This window comes from Tachysurus vachellii, chromosome 18 (genome assembly GCF_030014155.1).
Source record: "Tachysurus vachellii isolate PV-2020 chromosome 18, HZAU_Pvac_v1, whole genome shotgun sequence".
In the NCBI taxonomy this organism is placed as follows: Eukaryota; Metazoa; Chordata; class Actinopteri; order Siluriformes; family Bagridae; genus Tachysurus; species Tachysurus vachellii.
The window spans coordinates 7853122-7868959 of NC_083477.1; the positions used below are offsets into that span (position 1 = coordinate 7853122).

The 15838-nt window shown below is 37.1% G+C and overlaps 1 protein-coding gene across 1 annotated transcript in view; it reads left to right on the plus strand.

The window, feature by feature from the left end:
- Positions 1–1664: 1664 nt before the first annotated feature.
- Positions 1665–15838, plus strand: part of pitpnc1a (phosphatidylinositol transfer protein cytoplasmic 1a) — a 49535-nt gene continuing 35361 nt past the window's right edge. The window contains exon 1 of the mRNA XM_060892542.1: positions 1665–1734. Coding sequence (XP_060748525.1) covers positions 1684–1734 — 51 coding nt within the window. The 5' untranslated portion in view covers positions 1665–1683. The remainder of the gene's footprint in view (positions 1735–15838) is intronic.

The following is a 15838-nucleotide window of genomic DNA, read 5'->3' on the forward strand; positions in this document are numbered from 1 at the left end:
ATCTTCCTTGTGAAGTTCCTTACTAGCCTCATTCACTTCACCACAGTCTTCAGTGGTTTCTAAAAAACACAGTTGCTTAAGCTATATATCTTTTAAGTATTTTTTTTATTATTTACATGATTTCAGACAGGTTTTCTAAGCCATGTAATGTATATTTTATATAAAGTACCTTTAAAATGACACCGTGATTAGGTTCTAACCAGAACTGGAAGTAAAGGGAACTGAATATATATCCAGCTATACAAATTTAAAATGGCAGTGTTAGATCAGGGGGCACGGTGGCTTAGTGGTTAGCACGTTCGCTTCACACCTCCAGTGTTGGGGGTTCGATTCCCGCCTCCGCCTTGTCTGTGTGGAGTTTGCATGTTCTCCCCGTGCCTCGGGGGTTTCCTCTGGGTACTCCGGTTTCCTCCCCTGGTCCAAAGACATGCATGGTAGGTTGATTTGCATCTCTGGAAAATTGTCTGTTTGCGTGAGTGAATGAGAGTGTGTGTGCGCCCTGCGATGGGTTGGCACTCCGTCCCGGGTGTATCCTGCCTTGATGCCCGATGACGCCTGAGATAGGCACAGGCTCCCTGTGACCCGAGGTATTTTGGATAAGCGGTAGAAAATGAGTGAGAGAGTGAGAGTGTTAGATCAACCCACAGGCTCCTAAGCCCTCAAACATTTTGGCAGAAATAAAAAGATACGACATCTTCTCTGTATCTTCAGTTTGTTCACAATTCTTTCCACCTTGCACACACAAAACTGAAACCTTTCCTGCTAATCAAAATAGATAACTGTGAGTATGTGGTTCTTCTAAAATCAGTCCAGTTCACATGTTTTTTTTGGCAGGTTCACTTGAAAAATAGCTCTATGTTTAATCTCCAAAACACATACTCTACCTCTCCTGGTGGTGAAGAAGTGCACGTGGGTAGTTATGGTTACTTAGTTATAAATAATACTAAACTTTGTTAGGTAATCTCTATTTTTTTTCACATCTCTGAGGAAACCCAGGGCTCGCTCAATCAGCCAGACCACAGGAACAAGGTCAAGCCAGGTTTCATTATCACTGTTTTGCCATACATGGTAGATAGCACCTCCTTACAGACAAAAGCAGCAGATGTCTGAGTAGGCGAGATAGAGTCCAGGATGAAAACACCATGCTGACAATGCCACCTGTGCCATGCTTCATATCCAGAAGGCAACAGGATTGCTGAGCTAGAACTCATCCTTTAATTGTCCTTAAAGCTACAACAGTGGATTTGTGTTTAATTCTATATATATATAGTACATATACCTGTAAAATAGCATTTTACATGATTGATCTTTTAGTTCAGGTTGATGGCACAAACAACAGCTTTGAGGAACTGAAAAGTCTCAAATTTTTAAGCTAATTTAATAATCCACCTACTAACATTGAGGCCCAGGTCAAGATCTTAAACATATGAAAACACTAGTGAATACACACAAAAGGAAGTATGAAACAATTATTCGATGATTAATTGGGCAGCTAAGAGACAACTTATTAGGCAGGTTTGATTGTGACAGGAGAGATGAATAGCAGATGCATGCTGAATTGATGTTAGTCATATTTTTTAACCTGATTAAATGCACAAACAATTTGTTTGACTGTTCACCCGCGATGGGTATTTCATGCTGATTGGCTTACTTGTTTTTATTTCAGAAAGCTGTGAATTGTGAATGGTAGAAATAAAAGGTGTGAGATTCATAGTGATGCAAATCTCTTTGAAGGTATGTATAAGTGTTCTTGGAGTTTTACTCGGTAGGCATGCAGTGATTGTTGTCATTAGTGTTGATTGGGTTACAGCCACGGGCACTCAATTTTTCCAGACATATGTTAGCACAGCTGGTGTGTGTGTGTGTGTGTGTGTGTGTGTGTGTGTGTGTGTGTTTGTAAGAGTAAGAGAAAGCGCTCAGTATTTTCCATCAATACTTAAATGTGTGCTCAAAAAAATCACTGCTTACTAAATGAATGCCTCAGAGCAGCAAGAGCAAGACACAATAAAACATTCACAAAAACAAGAACATTCATTAAAAAAAATTCAGACATTTATCTTTTTTTTTAACATGATTTACACAACTGTGTTTTTCCAAGATACAATCTACTACATATTATACACTATTTATGATATTGTGCAACACCGACCTTCTGAGTATAGAGTGACTCTGTGCAACTAAGTGGAGGACCTGGTTTTCTGTGACTACACAACTACCCAAAATTAAATGTATGAGTTACTATTGCATTTCATTCAGCTTGATTTAGTCGGGCCATTCTCTTTTGACCTCTCTGATCAACAAGGTTTTTCTGTCTGTAAGGTGTTTCTGCTGGATGGTTTTTCTTAGTTGCACCTTTCTGTGTGAACTTTAGAGAGTTGTGTGTTGTGTGTGAAAATCCCAGGAGATTACTCTGATACCAATTATCATGTAACATTCAAGATCACTTCAAGATCAAGATCACATTTTTCCTCATTCCGATAACTGATGTGAACATTATCTAAGGTTGAATGATTTTATTGTATTGCACTGTATTGCTTTTATATGATCGAGTGATTAGGTAATTGCATGAATGTGTACGGGTGTTCCTAATAAACTGCTCCATGAGTGTAGTTTTCAGACCTATCTATGGGTTTAAGCATCTCTCAGACAGCTGCACATGTAAGATGTAGTATGCCTGAAACAGAGGCGTGCATCAGTTAATTGATATTCCAGCCTTGATCTTAAGCACTTTGGAATTTTGTGACATCCACTCTGTAAAATCCAGCATGCATACACAGTGGCTGGAACAATTAGAATTTTTATTTAGTTCAGATTTGTTATTGAACCCCAGGCCAGATAAAGCAAATTTCATGTCTTTTGAAAAGGCATCTTGTCGATTATTTCTGGAACATAGTTCTCTTCACATCCCCATTCATGAAGAGAAGCTTGATCATGTTTGAAGGAAACTAATTCCCTGTGAGCGTTGCCACGATGGCTGCTGAGTGGAGTGGAGAGGTGCTTAGAGGATTTGAGGGATTTCAGATTCCTGATACTGAAGATGGCAAATTCATGTGATTTCAGTGTGAAATCGATCAGTGTGAATTAAGATTAAGCAGATTTTTACACTGAAAAAAACAAAAACAAAACAGATCCAGTGGTTCAAACTAACATAGGGGCTTGGTGTGAATTCCTAAAACTTAATTTTGAATGTTATGAATGGGTTGATTTTAATATTTCTTGCTGTCAGATATAAGGCCTGAGATTATTTTAATATGAAACTTATTGAAAGATCAAGCATTATTGTAAAGAAAAAATTAGTTTTTACAGAAGTGTATGTACTTTTGGCTGGAACCATTGGAACCAAGTTGTTAGTGACTTTTTTTGTGTGTGTTAAGAATTGTGTAGCTCATTAAACTAAAATATGCTTGCAAAACAAGAATGTTTCTAGTTCATTTTGCTTGCATTGACTAAGAGAATAATCCTTGCCATGTAAACCTTCACACCAATGTTTTTTCAGTGTATTTTCTAATCCCCATTTTTACTGTCTAAATTGGAACTAGAGAAATTAGAATGATGTTTTGGCCTGTGAGTTAAATATGTGTATAGAATACTTGAAAAATTAAGCACTTGCATTAATCTAAATATTGATCATTCTTCCTATATATCCACTGCTGACTCTTGTTCAGATGTAAGGCACCAAGTCTAAATACTAAGGAACTGAGGAACATGGTTCAGTTCAACTGCATTGAGACACTAGGAAAGATTATTGTGGTGCTCAGAATTATGTTTACTATCCATGAAATTAGTGCAGAAGTCATTTGGCTTTCCATATATTTTTTTAGTGAGCATTTACGGGAGGTTAGAGTTGCGGTCACAGTGTGGGTCAGAGCAGGATAAAAATAGCAAGTGCATCTATCTTGAACCCCTTTGAGGATTGAGACCTTGTTGTGGTTGTCTAGGGGCTTGTGTATTTCAGTAAACTTCAGGGCTACAGTATGTCACTGGAAGCTTAATGCTCCCAGTAGGGTGAACAGATCTAAGGGAATAGGTCAGACAAATAGGGTTGAAAATAGGGTTACTCAGACCCACCCCTGGAGCCAGAGTTTGTAGGCAAGCATCTGGTGTTTGGTTTTAATATGGCAAGGATTTTCGATCTTAGATGACCGTTGCTTTGTTAAGTAAATGTCTTAAAGAGCTGGTTGCTGGTTTTAGCAATCAGAGTAATAACTGTCTAATTATGGTCGGTTTTTATGTATTGTTCCTACACTGACTTGGCTGGTCTTGTTACTCTCCATTCCAGAGGACAGTGCATAAAAGCTACCTAAAACAATATCAGTGTTGTCTCACAGAATAGCAGACATGTTGCACTACATTTGCACATCTCACCTACCCCTACAGCCAGTATGATTCCACCAGTCCCACTGCTCTCCAATAAAGTCTTGAACCATTTCACGCATGGCCATTGTTAAGTTTTGTGTATAAAACAGTATCTGCATCTAAAGGCAAAGCAATTGACTAACAGACAAGTTCTTGTTATAGGTAAAGCTGGTCATTGTGCACTGGCTTTATGTCAGAAATGACTCCATTTATCTTTCTCTCTTACTCTGTCACCACCTGTTCACTTCAGTCTCCTCATATAACAGGATTCATTCAGTGCCAGCACACTAGGTCAAACTATTTTAACTCAATGTTGAGAAATAAACATAACTGCTGCTATATTTCTGCTGGTGCACTGATTCCTAGGAGATTTATTAAATAATGACTAGTAACAATATGAAGTATTTTATCCAAGAGAAAACAAGTCAGTATAGAATTTCCTAAAAAATCCACAAATATGCAATATGCTGGTCTGTAGGCAGGATATGCCATCATCACTGGTCTTGAGAATGCACTGGCTATATTTTATAGCCAGTGCTATGTGTACAATATATCACCCACAATGTCTCTTTTGGAAAATGTTTACATTAGTGTTAATTTCGTCACCTATTTTTAATTTAGTCTTAGTCTTAGTCTTGTGCCTTGTTAGTTTTAGTCATATTTAGTCATTCACATATCTTTTTTTCTTAGTCAAGTTTTAGTTGACTAAAAGTCTTTTAATTTTAATCTAGTTTTAGTCAAAAAATTGTAGTCTTTTTTTAAAATAACACATTATTACTGAGATTATTACTGATAAACATTTGAGTAAAAAAAGTGTTTCACAGATATGTTTCACTCGAACTTGACTGCACATCACATTTTTTACTGCTTTTAATCGTAATGCAAAGACCGGTCATCGGGACATAAGCTGTCATGTACAATAAAAGAGCCTGCGCAGCGACAGGAAATATAATTTAACACAAATTAACAGTGCACACACTAAACAGTGCGAAGCCGCGAACTCGTTCTGAATATTTTAAAGGCGTAACAGCTGATGAAAAAGCAGAGACAATTGTAGACGAAAATGAAGAGAGGTTTTATCTTAGTTTATATTTTATACAAAACATTTCCGTCTCGTCTTTTTTCGTCAACAATAATGCATGTTAATTTAGTCTTAGTCAGCGTTTTTGGACAGTGGTGCAGTCTTGTCATCGTCTCGTCTTAGTCATGAAAAAAAAAGGTTGTTGACGAACATATTTTGTCTCGTCTCGTCTGACGAAATTAACACTAGTTTACGTTGTATAAAGTATAGAATTTTTTATTTACACGAGTAAATTAGTCATTTAGAGTACAGTAAGGGCAATATCATTAAGACACCACTATGTCACTTTATGACTCATAGAACAGAAATGGGTTTGATATCAGCATTTACCGATTACAATATTTTATTTGTATTTTTTCTATTAATATTTGCCCCATAGTAGGCCAGGTAAAAAAAAAAAAATATTATGGAAAACTACAAATTCTCAAACGAGTGTCTACTTTCTTATGAGTCATTAACCACTTTGGAGTTTAACATGACAAAGGAACCCAATACTTAACATGGGCACAAACAAAACAGGCACATATTAAAATATTTAGTTTTTTCTGCTAAAAAGAATTAAGAAAAAAACGAATCTCAGGATAAGGACCTGCAATTTGTTTTATTTTCAAAATGATTTTTTTTTTCTTTACTTGTCCTCTTCTCTCCTTTCCACATTGCGATCTTGTTAAAATGCTGAGTGAAGAGGCAGCAGTAAGAGAGGAAAAAGTGTAGGACAAAGAAAAGCGTAGGACAAAGTATTTGAAGTACAAGTGTGTCAGTGATTAAGGATGTGTGATGACAGTTGATGACAGAGCCTGCGTTACACTTATATTGGCCTTAGTTGTACTGTCAGTGCCACTGAATGCGAGACCATGATTCCCTGCTGTGAGCTCATGTTCTCTGCACATCCTTTCTCCTTAAATGTCTCTAATGTCCTAGTGCATATGGAAAGACATGTATTGTGTCCTAAACAATGGTATATTCACCATATAGTGCATTTTCTGGCACTGCCATTTTATAGTAAAAACTTTTGTGAAATAGTGTAAAACATATAAAACAGCATACTTTAGCAGTGACACAATGCCCATAATGCATTGCAGTTTGGTTTGATTTGAGCACAGCTTCATTAGAAGGCAGGAACACATCTTACAAATGAAAGGAGTGGATTAATGGTCATTTCTCTTCTCAAATTGGAGTGGCTCAATGACTTACTTATCCTTAGCTTTGATTTGTTTATGTGAAGGGATGTGATTACTGCTGCAAACTGACAAGCAAGCCAGTTTAATGCAATATATGCAATAATCTACTTAAAATTCATGAAAAGAAGTACTCCTGATTTTCCAGAGAAGGAAATAGTCTTGGTTTGATTTAAGAATGTATTTTGAACATAGCAGTAGTTTCTTTTCTTTAAAATGTTGACTTGTAGAGAAGACAAAGGTTGAAAACCCAGTCATGAAGAGATCAAGCCCAACATTCTGTGTCTTCACCAGGATGACACACAGGCCCTACAGTTCACATGATGATTACTTACACTTACAATTCGTACAATCAATAGACAATTACATCTTTTCACACGGGAGCGGTCTCAACCAGGATGACCCTGCCCTCATCCACGGGGCCACAGGGCTGGCTAAATGGTTTCATGAGTATGAGCATGAAGCAGATCATATTTTAGCGCCTTCCCATTCACTAAACCCATTTGTACACTGATAAGAGTGACATTTTACACAGAGAGCTTCATTATCCTCCACCATTAACAAAACACTAATTGAGGCAAGTAGAGGATTTTTTTTAATAGATGTTTATTCCTCTAGCACAGTTCCAGAGCTAGATAGTAGAATTAATGCCAACACACAATGAAGCTGTTCTGGCAACTCGGTGGTCCAGTAGCTTACAAAGAAAAATTTTCATTCTTGATTGTCACCCATCTGTATAATTATAATCATTTTATTGAAATTGATATATGAGACAAATAAATTCATCTTTGTAATATACTTATACAGTAAGTATCATTGTATCATTAATATTCCCATTTCCCTGTGGGTTTGCTTTGAGGTGGAGGATGAAAGCTTGCATACATATGCACAGTCTCTCCATGTGCCTTCCTCTGTTCTCTCTCTCTCTCTCTCTCTCTCTCTCTCTCTCTGTATCCCTCTATACATGCTTTGATCAAAGACCCCTTATCCTCCCTCTCTGACCTTTCAATGTTACACTATCAAAATTTTATCCACTATCACTCTCTACTCCTCCATGCCTAGTGTTTCAATTTAAAAAGAGATTTTTGTTGTATCTCCACAGTCAATGCCTCACCCAAATATCATACAAAGGGTATGCAATGCGTATAGGGATCAAGCAGCACGAAATTCTTGAACACACCCAACCATCTATGTGCTCAATGCTCCATATGTTCACTTGACATTTGTATAGTTATGATATTTGTACACACAACTGTTGTAAACAGGCCCTATTATATATATATATATATATATATATATATATATATATATATATATATATATATATATATATATATATATAAAATAATGTTAGTTATGACATGGACATTTGGTCCTGTGTTAGTCTTGTATATTGTAGACTGTATAAACTGTAAACATCTGTATAATGGATGGCAGATGTGCTTTCTGTGACATCAGAAAGGATTTGATTTTGTAATGTTAACTGGACAGCCTTACTTCTGTAGTGTTTAAATGTTGCAGTGATGATATCTTTGTAATATTTTTAAAAGAGTTTTAATTTTTAGCATATTCTGGTAATGTGGAATAATGCACTCATGTCTTGGTGAAGTTTTCTTAAACTTAAAGACTTTGAACTGCTAAACTCCTCAGACTCAACATTAGTTGATACAACCGTAACATTACGATCATTACGAGTATTAAGATCAATAAATACTAATCAGTATTAAAAATATATTTCTTAGCATATAGTTAAACCCTATCACACACCATTAATCTGGAGTTTTTTAAAAAATTTCATCAAAATTCTAACTAGTAATTACATGTTTGATAATGGCATAAATGTATGTTTAGGTTTGAGTTAGGTTGAGTTATCTCATACATTTATTAATATACTCTAACAGGACATGAAGGCACTATGTATTAGAAATCCAGTTAACATCCAGGAAATACGACTGAGTAACTAAAGTTCATTCAGCCCATGACTAAAAAGAACGCCATATGTATTAAGAAACATAACAGAATGTAACTAAATGTGAAAGATTTACCAGGTTTGAATATCAGAACTAAATAAAATTGCAATCTCAGTTCTAAATTTTATCTTTGTAATTTTATTCCATATGATTTTATTAGTTAGGGTTTTTATATCGTCATCCTCAGTTTTGTTGTTCTCCTTAATGGCATGGATAATGGTTTTATTTATTTATTTGTTTGATTGTTTGTTTGTTTGTTTTTTAGTTTTGGTTGCATGGTTTTAATACAGTGCATTTATATTGCATCAATTCTTGCTTTGTTCATGTTAATAAACATGTTAAATTATGTCAGTAAAGGAAACCTTAAAAATGCCATTGCGAGAAATGGTACTTGGGGGAAAAAGAAATGTGAAAAGAAAAATGTTTATTGTATTGTATGTAAACACAGTTTATGTATTCAAAATTGCATAAAAGCTCATTCTAAGAAGTAGCTATTGCTTTTGGGTTTGGTCTCAATTTTGGCTTCAGAGAAACAGAAGGTGTGTATTAAGGGTCTCCTGCAGGTCTGGGTTATGATGGTAGAATAATGTAGCACATTATGCCTCATCTTACATTCCTGGCTCAGCATCAGTGAACTGGGTGATTGAATAATGTCAGGAAATATTGAAAATGATTTCACCGAATGTGTGCCCCTTAAATACATTAAATACCAGAAGAAGGTATTGGTCTGACTCCAGACTAGCAATATTCTGGCTAAGGTTTAATTACAGTCTGTGTTTGCCATTCAGCGTTGTGCACTTTAAATGTGATCTCAAACTGTGAAGCACAATTAAATGTCATTTCCTGACTCTGTGGAATTATGCAATAAGATTCAGTCTCTTATTGGTGTTTTGTGCCCTTGTGAATAAAAGTTAGCTTCAGAGAAGCTAGAAATTCATAAACCTAGCAGGAGGAAAACTGTCTGACACAAAAGAGCATCTTATTAAAAGAGTTTTCAGTGAGGAAAGTGAGGATGACAAGGAAATGCGTCTTATTTCTTAACCATCCTCACAACATTGGCTGTGCTTTGGGAAAATAAGGAGACACAACCTTTATAAGAGGTGCATATTCTTAGATTATGAATGACCAGCTTTTTGAGGAACTGTGTGTAATGAGCTGTGGATTATGTTACTGAACTGAATGCATCTGCAGTGCCCTCTCCACATGCGACAGCACAGTGACATCCAGATGGCACAGCATTGCAAACATATGTGAAGAAGCCCAAACAGCATCTGTTTACTATTTGGGTATACCCTGAAAGTGAATAAACATATAACTCCCGTCTTGAATTGTATTACTCTGTCTAATTTCCACCTATCACTGATTATAGTTTTCTAAATACATTATATGGCCAAATTCATGTGGACAACTGGCCAGTGAAAATGCAAATTATCTTTCACAGATCAGTATGAGCGGTCCTCAGGGTTAGTTCAATCCCACTGTATGAACCACAGCAAAATGGGCCTGTGAGGTGCCTTTCCACACGCTTTTCTGTGCAGCACCTCATTTCAACTATAGACCACCAACTACATTAGGACAACAACCTCCTCAGTACAAATCAATGCACAATTGTCGGACTATATATGACTGTAGAAAGGACATAATTCATAATAACAATCTCAGATGTTTATATCTATCTATAATCACACCCTCCAGTGTCACCCAAATGAGGATGAGGTTCCCTTATGAGTCTGGTTCCTCTCAAGGTTTCTTCCTCTTCCATCTAAGGGAGTTTATCCTCTTCACAGTCACCTCAGTCACATCAGGCTTGCTCTTTGAGGATAAACACAAACACGTTTAAATATAAATCTAATATTTACTTAAGCTTTTGTATAATATTAATCTTTGTATAATTAACATTTTCTAATATATTTCTTATGTTCTGTAAAGCTGCTTTGAGACAATGTTCACATTGTTAAAAGTGCTATACAAATAACATCGAATTTAATTGAAGTGAATTTTGTCAGCAAGCCAGGATGCCTCCCAAGTTAGAAACCGTTCATAACACAAACAAGGAACACTAGGGGAAACTAGGCAGGTATGTGGCATGGCTAGAAACAAAATACTAAACATGGAATAAAGTAATAAAATACAGACACTGAAGACACCCACGCAAAGGCGACTCAAAGACAAAAACTCCACGATGAAACACACGCATGAATAAATAGTAAAAGTAATTACAGACACATAAGGGACAGGTGTGCCAAGGCGGGAAGGAGTTAAGGGTAGGGTGGGGCAAATACACGTGAGCACACATTGCACACATTGCACAGAACAAACACACACAGCCGGAAAGGCCCATAATGTTTCCCTAATATGAAATATGTGCAAATGTAGTAGTATTTTCTGCTTATGACTCTAATAAGCTAACATGTAAAGAAAGATTTTAGCCTTCAGGGTAGCATTAGTATTCCCACCTCACACATAGTGACAGTGACAGGAACCAGTAATCCAAAATAGTGAAAGCTACCTTACATAAAGTTCTTATACAAATTGATATAATCACCATGATAGTAAAGAGTAGTTATTTGAGTTATTGTTGTTCCTGTCGACTCAGAACACTCAAGACGTTCTCCTTTTACTTGTTTCAAGTATTTTCCACACAGAGAACTGTTGAAGCTCACTGAATTTTTGTTTTGTTTTTCACACAACTCTGTGTAAATGCTACAGACTGTTTTATGTGAAAATCCCAGGAGATCAGCAGCTTCTGAAATACACAAACAAGCCCATGAACATTATCACATTAAAGTCACTGAGATCGGATTTTTTTGCCTCTGAAGTTGTTGAATTTTATCTGTATGATTTCATGGAATGTGCTGCCACACGATTGGCTCCTTAGATTATTGTACAATTAAATACTTGTGTGTCCATTGTATAGTGAGTTGACAATAAACAGTGTATTTACAAATATACTGTCATAGAGACTATTTTAAAAGATTTTGGCATACATCAACGATCTTACACTGTAAATAGTTTTTGGACTATTTGGTCCTTTAATTAAGAAAAATAAACGTAACCATCATTGCATTCCTAATATTATGGCCAGTCGACTGAAACTCAGGCTTGTTTATCCTGAAGGTAGCATGTTATCAAGTGTACCAGGTGATGGCTTGAGAAAGCTCTTTTCACAGTGACTGCTAATCCTTCTACTGACATCTGTCCTTCTGTTACATCCTGAAACCCCAAAACGTTCACAGACCAACGGTAAAAACCACACACAGTCTTTACCAACAGCAGAACTGTTCCAGTCACTGGAGAGCTAAAGGGTGCATGAAGCAAATCTGTTTATATTGTGTTTCTTGGATAAAAGACAAGATACAATATATCCTCAGCACATTTTTCTTAGGCCATCTGACAATTTTTTTTAATATAATACCTGCTGGCTTTATTTATTATTTATTTATTAACCTATTAGTTACTATACAGTGGTGTGAAAGAGTTTTTCCTTCCTGATTTTTTATTTTTTGCACGTTTGTCACACTTTAATGTGTAAACACAACATGCAGTTTTTAAATGAAGGTTTTTATTATTAAGGGAAAACAAAATCCACATGACTCCACCATAAGAAAGAGACTGGGCAAAAATGGGCTGCATGGCAGAGTTCCAAGATGAAAACCGCTGCTGAGCAAAAAGAACATAAAGGCATGTCTCAGATTTGCCAGAAAACATCTCGATGATCCCCAAGACTTGTGGGAAAATACTCTGTGGACTGATGAGACAAAAGTTTAACTTTTTGGAAGGTGTGTGTCCCATTACATCCAGCATAAAAATAACACTGCATTTCAGAAAAAGAACAACAGTAAAATATGGTGGTGGTAGTGTGACGGTCTGGGGCTGTTTTGCTGTTTCAGGACCTGGAAGACTTGCTGTGATAAATGGAACCATGAATTTTGCTGTCAACCAAAAAATCCTGAAGGACAATGTGCGGCAATCTGTTTGTGACCTCAAACTGAAGTGAACTTGGGTTCTGCAGCAGGAAAATGATATAAAACATCAAGTCCACCTCTGAATGGCTGAAGAAAAACAAAATGAAGACTTTGGAGTGGCCTAGTCAAAGTCCTGACCTGAATCCTATTGAGATGCTGAGGCATGACCTGAAAAAGGCGGTTCATGCTCCAAAACCCTCCAATGTGGCTTTATTACAACAATTCTGCAAATACGAGTGGACCAGAATTCCTCCACAGCGCTGTAACAGACTCACTGCAAGTTATTGCAAACGCTTGATTGCAGTTCTTGCTGCTAAGGGTGGCTCAACCAGTTATTAGGTTTAGGGGGAAAGCACTTTTTCTCACAGGGCCATGTGGGTTTGGATTTTGTTTTCCCTTAATAATAAAAACCTTCATTTAAAAACTGCACGTTGTGTTTCCTTGTGTTATCTTTGACTAATATTTAAATTTGTTTGATGATCTGAAACATTAAAGTGTGACAAACATGCAAAAAAATAAAAAATCAGGAAGGGGCAAACACTTTTTCACACCATTGTATGTGGTCATCTGACCTTTTTTAAAAAAAAAAAATAAATAAATTGTCCAAAACCAAGACCATTACTACTGAGTTGTTCCCCTTTGTTATAAACAGCTCCACTGAAATTGTAGGGATTTTTGCTCATGAGATCAGACAAGAAGGCTTGAAGTGATGCTGGAATAGGATTAGACGCGACCGCTTAGTTCTAGCCAAAGTACATTTACATTTACAGCATTTGGCAGATACCCTTATCCTGAGCGAGTAAAGTAAATCTTAGTGCCACAACATACACAGGCATTGTGCATAATTGGGTCTTTTCAAGTTTGGTGTCCACGTACCTTTGGTCATGTCATTCCTGGTGTTCTTTATGGCTTCTTCCTCATGTCTTTGGTTAAATTATGATCCTGAACTCTGTACGGAGTCATTTGTTTAGGTTAGAGCCCTCTGCTGCCTGTGAAATAAATTGCACTGGCACTAAATATTGACAAGTGTTCCCCTTCTACCAAACAACCAATTCCCTCTGCTTTTTTCTGAATGCTATTAAACTTGTGAAGTGTGTTGAATTGTGATGAGCTCATCTTTTTGTTTTCCACCTTTGTCTGGTGTAATTGGGAAATAGTTGGGACATATTAAAGAATTTCCTTATATTCAATTGTGTATACTAGTGGTGTGTGTGTCTGTGTGTGTGTACTTGCTTCTAGTTCTGTCTGCACTGACAGCTTTTTATGTATGTATATATTGTATATATTATAATAATACATCAAGGGCCAGAATGTCTACGTTAGGTTTTAGCATCTCAATTTTTTATCCTGTAGAAAAAAAAAAAGGTTGTGGGTCTGAGAGGTATCGAATGTGTAATAGTGATATTTTTATAACAGTAATGTTCAATTCAGATGTATGAGTGCAGTCAGGCAGTAGTATGCTTCATGTGGAACAGGTTTCCCTTTAGGTGCCAAAGTCAATGAGCTCGATTTGACATCTTAAAATAAACATGCTTCCTGTCGAGCCAGGGGTGGCCACTGGTGCGATGGCACACTCACTGATGCTGTTCCAGTTAATGACTTCATTAGCGTCTGAGAGCAAGGCCACACGGAGCAGGGGAACACTGGCCTCTCCAGCTCACGTCTAAAAAGAAATTAAAATGCATGTCGATTTCAATTGCTTGCTCTATTCTTCTACCGGTGTTACACGCTAATGAGAGAAATCAGTTACAGTACCTTATGTAACAAGCGTGTTTGCTCGGAGCCTCTGCCATCTTTTATGTAAATCCTTGTTAAGATGACTACCATCCAAGAGATACAGTGAGATTTGTCTTTATTTACTCTATTCAATTAAATGGCAAATACCAGTACGTGCATAAGTAAAAAACTTAAAATGTGCCCTCTAATTAGAAAGAGTATAATAAGATGATCATTGTGAAGAGATGTTACATTACAGCTTTCAGGAGCACTGACACTCTCACTCACACACACACACAAACACACACACACACACACACACACACACACACACACACACTCTTCATCATAATGTGTTTGGGTGTGCAAGGAGCACATCTCTTTTCTGGCCATCTGTGGAAAAAAAAGGTCTTTCAGTTACACAGACAATCTACAGCAGCTTCATATTCAGAGGCAGCGAGAGAAGGAGGGGGATTGGAACAAGCAGTACTTTTCCACAGGCACTCAGGCATTACCAAGTGCACGTATGTGGAAAGGACAAGATTCTTGGATATCAAGGAACACATATTACACAATCCTGTAGAGAGGACATGCAAATTACTCTGACTCTGAATATTTGCTCTCTCTATTAAGTCCAGAATCCAGACAACGAGGAATCTTTACATGCTAAATGCAACAGTGTGTATTTAATGATTCAATTTCATTCATTCATTCATTTTCTACCACTTATCCGAACTACCTCGGGTCACGGGGAGCCTGTGCCTATCTCAGGCAGCATCAAGGCAGGATACACCCTGGACGGAGTGCCAACCCATCGCAGGGCAGACACACACTCTCATTCACTCACGCAATCACACACTACGGACAAATTTTCCAGAGCTGCCAATCAAACTACCATGCATGTCTTTGGACCAGGGGAGGAAACCGGAGTACCCGGAGGAAACCCCCGAGGCACGGGGAGAACATGCAAACTCCACACACACAAGGTGGAGGCGGGAATCAAACCCCCAACCCTGGAGGTGTGAGGCGAACGTGCTAACCACTAAGCCACCGTTACCCCCAGATTATTCAATTTATTAAATCCAAAGTTTATGTCCATAAACATATATACATATACAGGGAATGTTACACAGATTCAGACTTAGGATCCGCAGATGATCAATGCAGTGTACAATATTAAAATGACCCCGTGTGTAATCCACAGCACCGAGATTCCCACCTGCTCTTACAGTATAGCTCAGTCATAATTTAGGCATAAATAATCGGACTTTGTGATGCCGATGTTTCCTCCTCGTCGATATTATGTCCTCGATATGTTTCTCTTCACTCAATACAAAATACAGTTCAAAACTATGTAGAAAGAAGTATTTCTTAAGAACGTTGTTTGTGAAGATTAAAATAATACATAATACATGTTACTGGTTCCATCAGTACTGTACATACACTCATAGATGTCTAAAGAAATATATGTGACTAACAATTTTAGAAGCATGCTGCTCATACCGTTTGGCACAGTCAGTGAACAGTAAGAATCAGCTAAAGAAATAAAAAAAAACAGTACAAAAGTGCAGT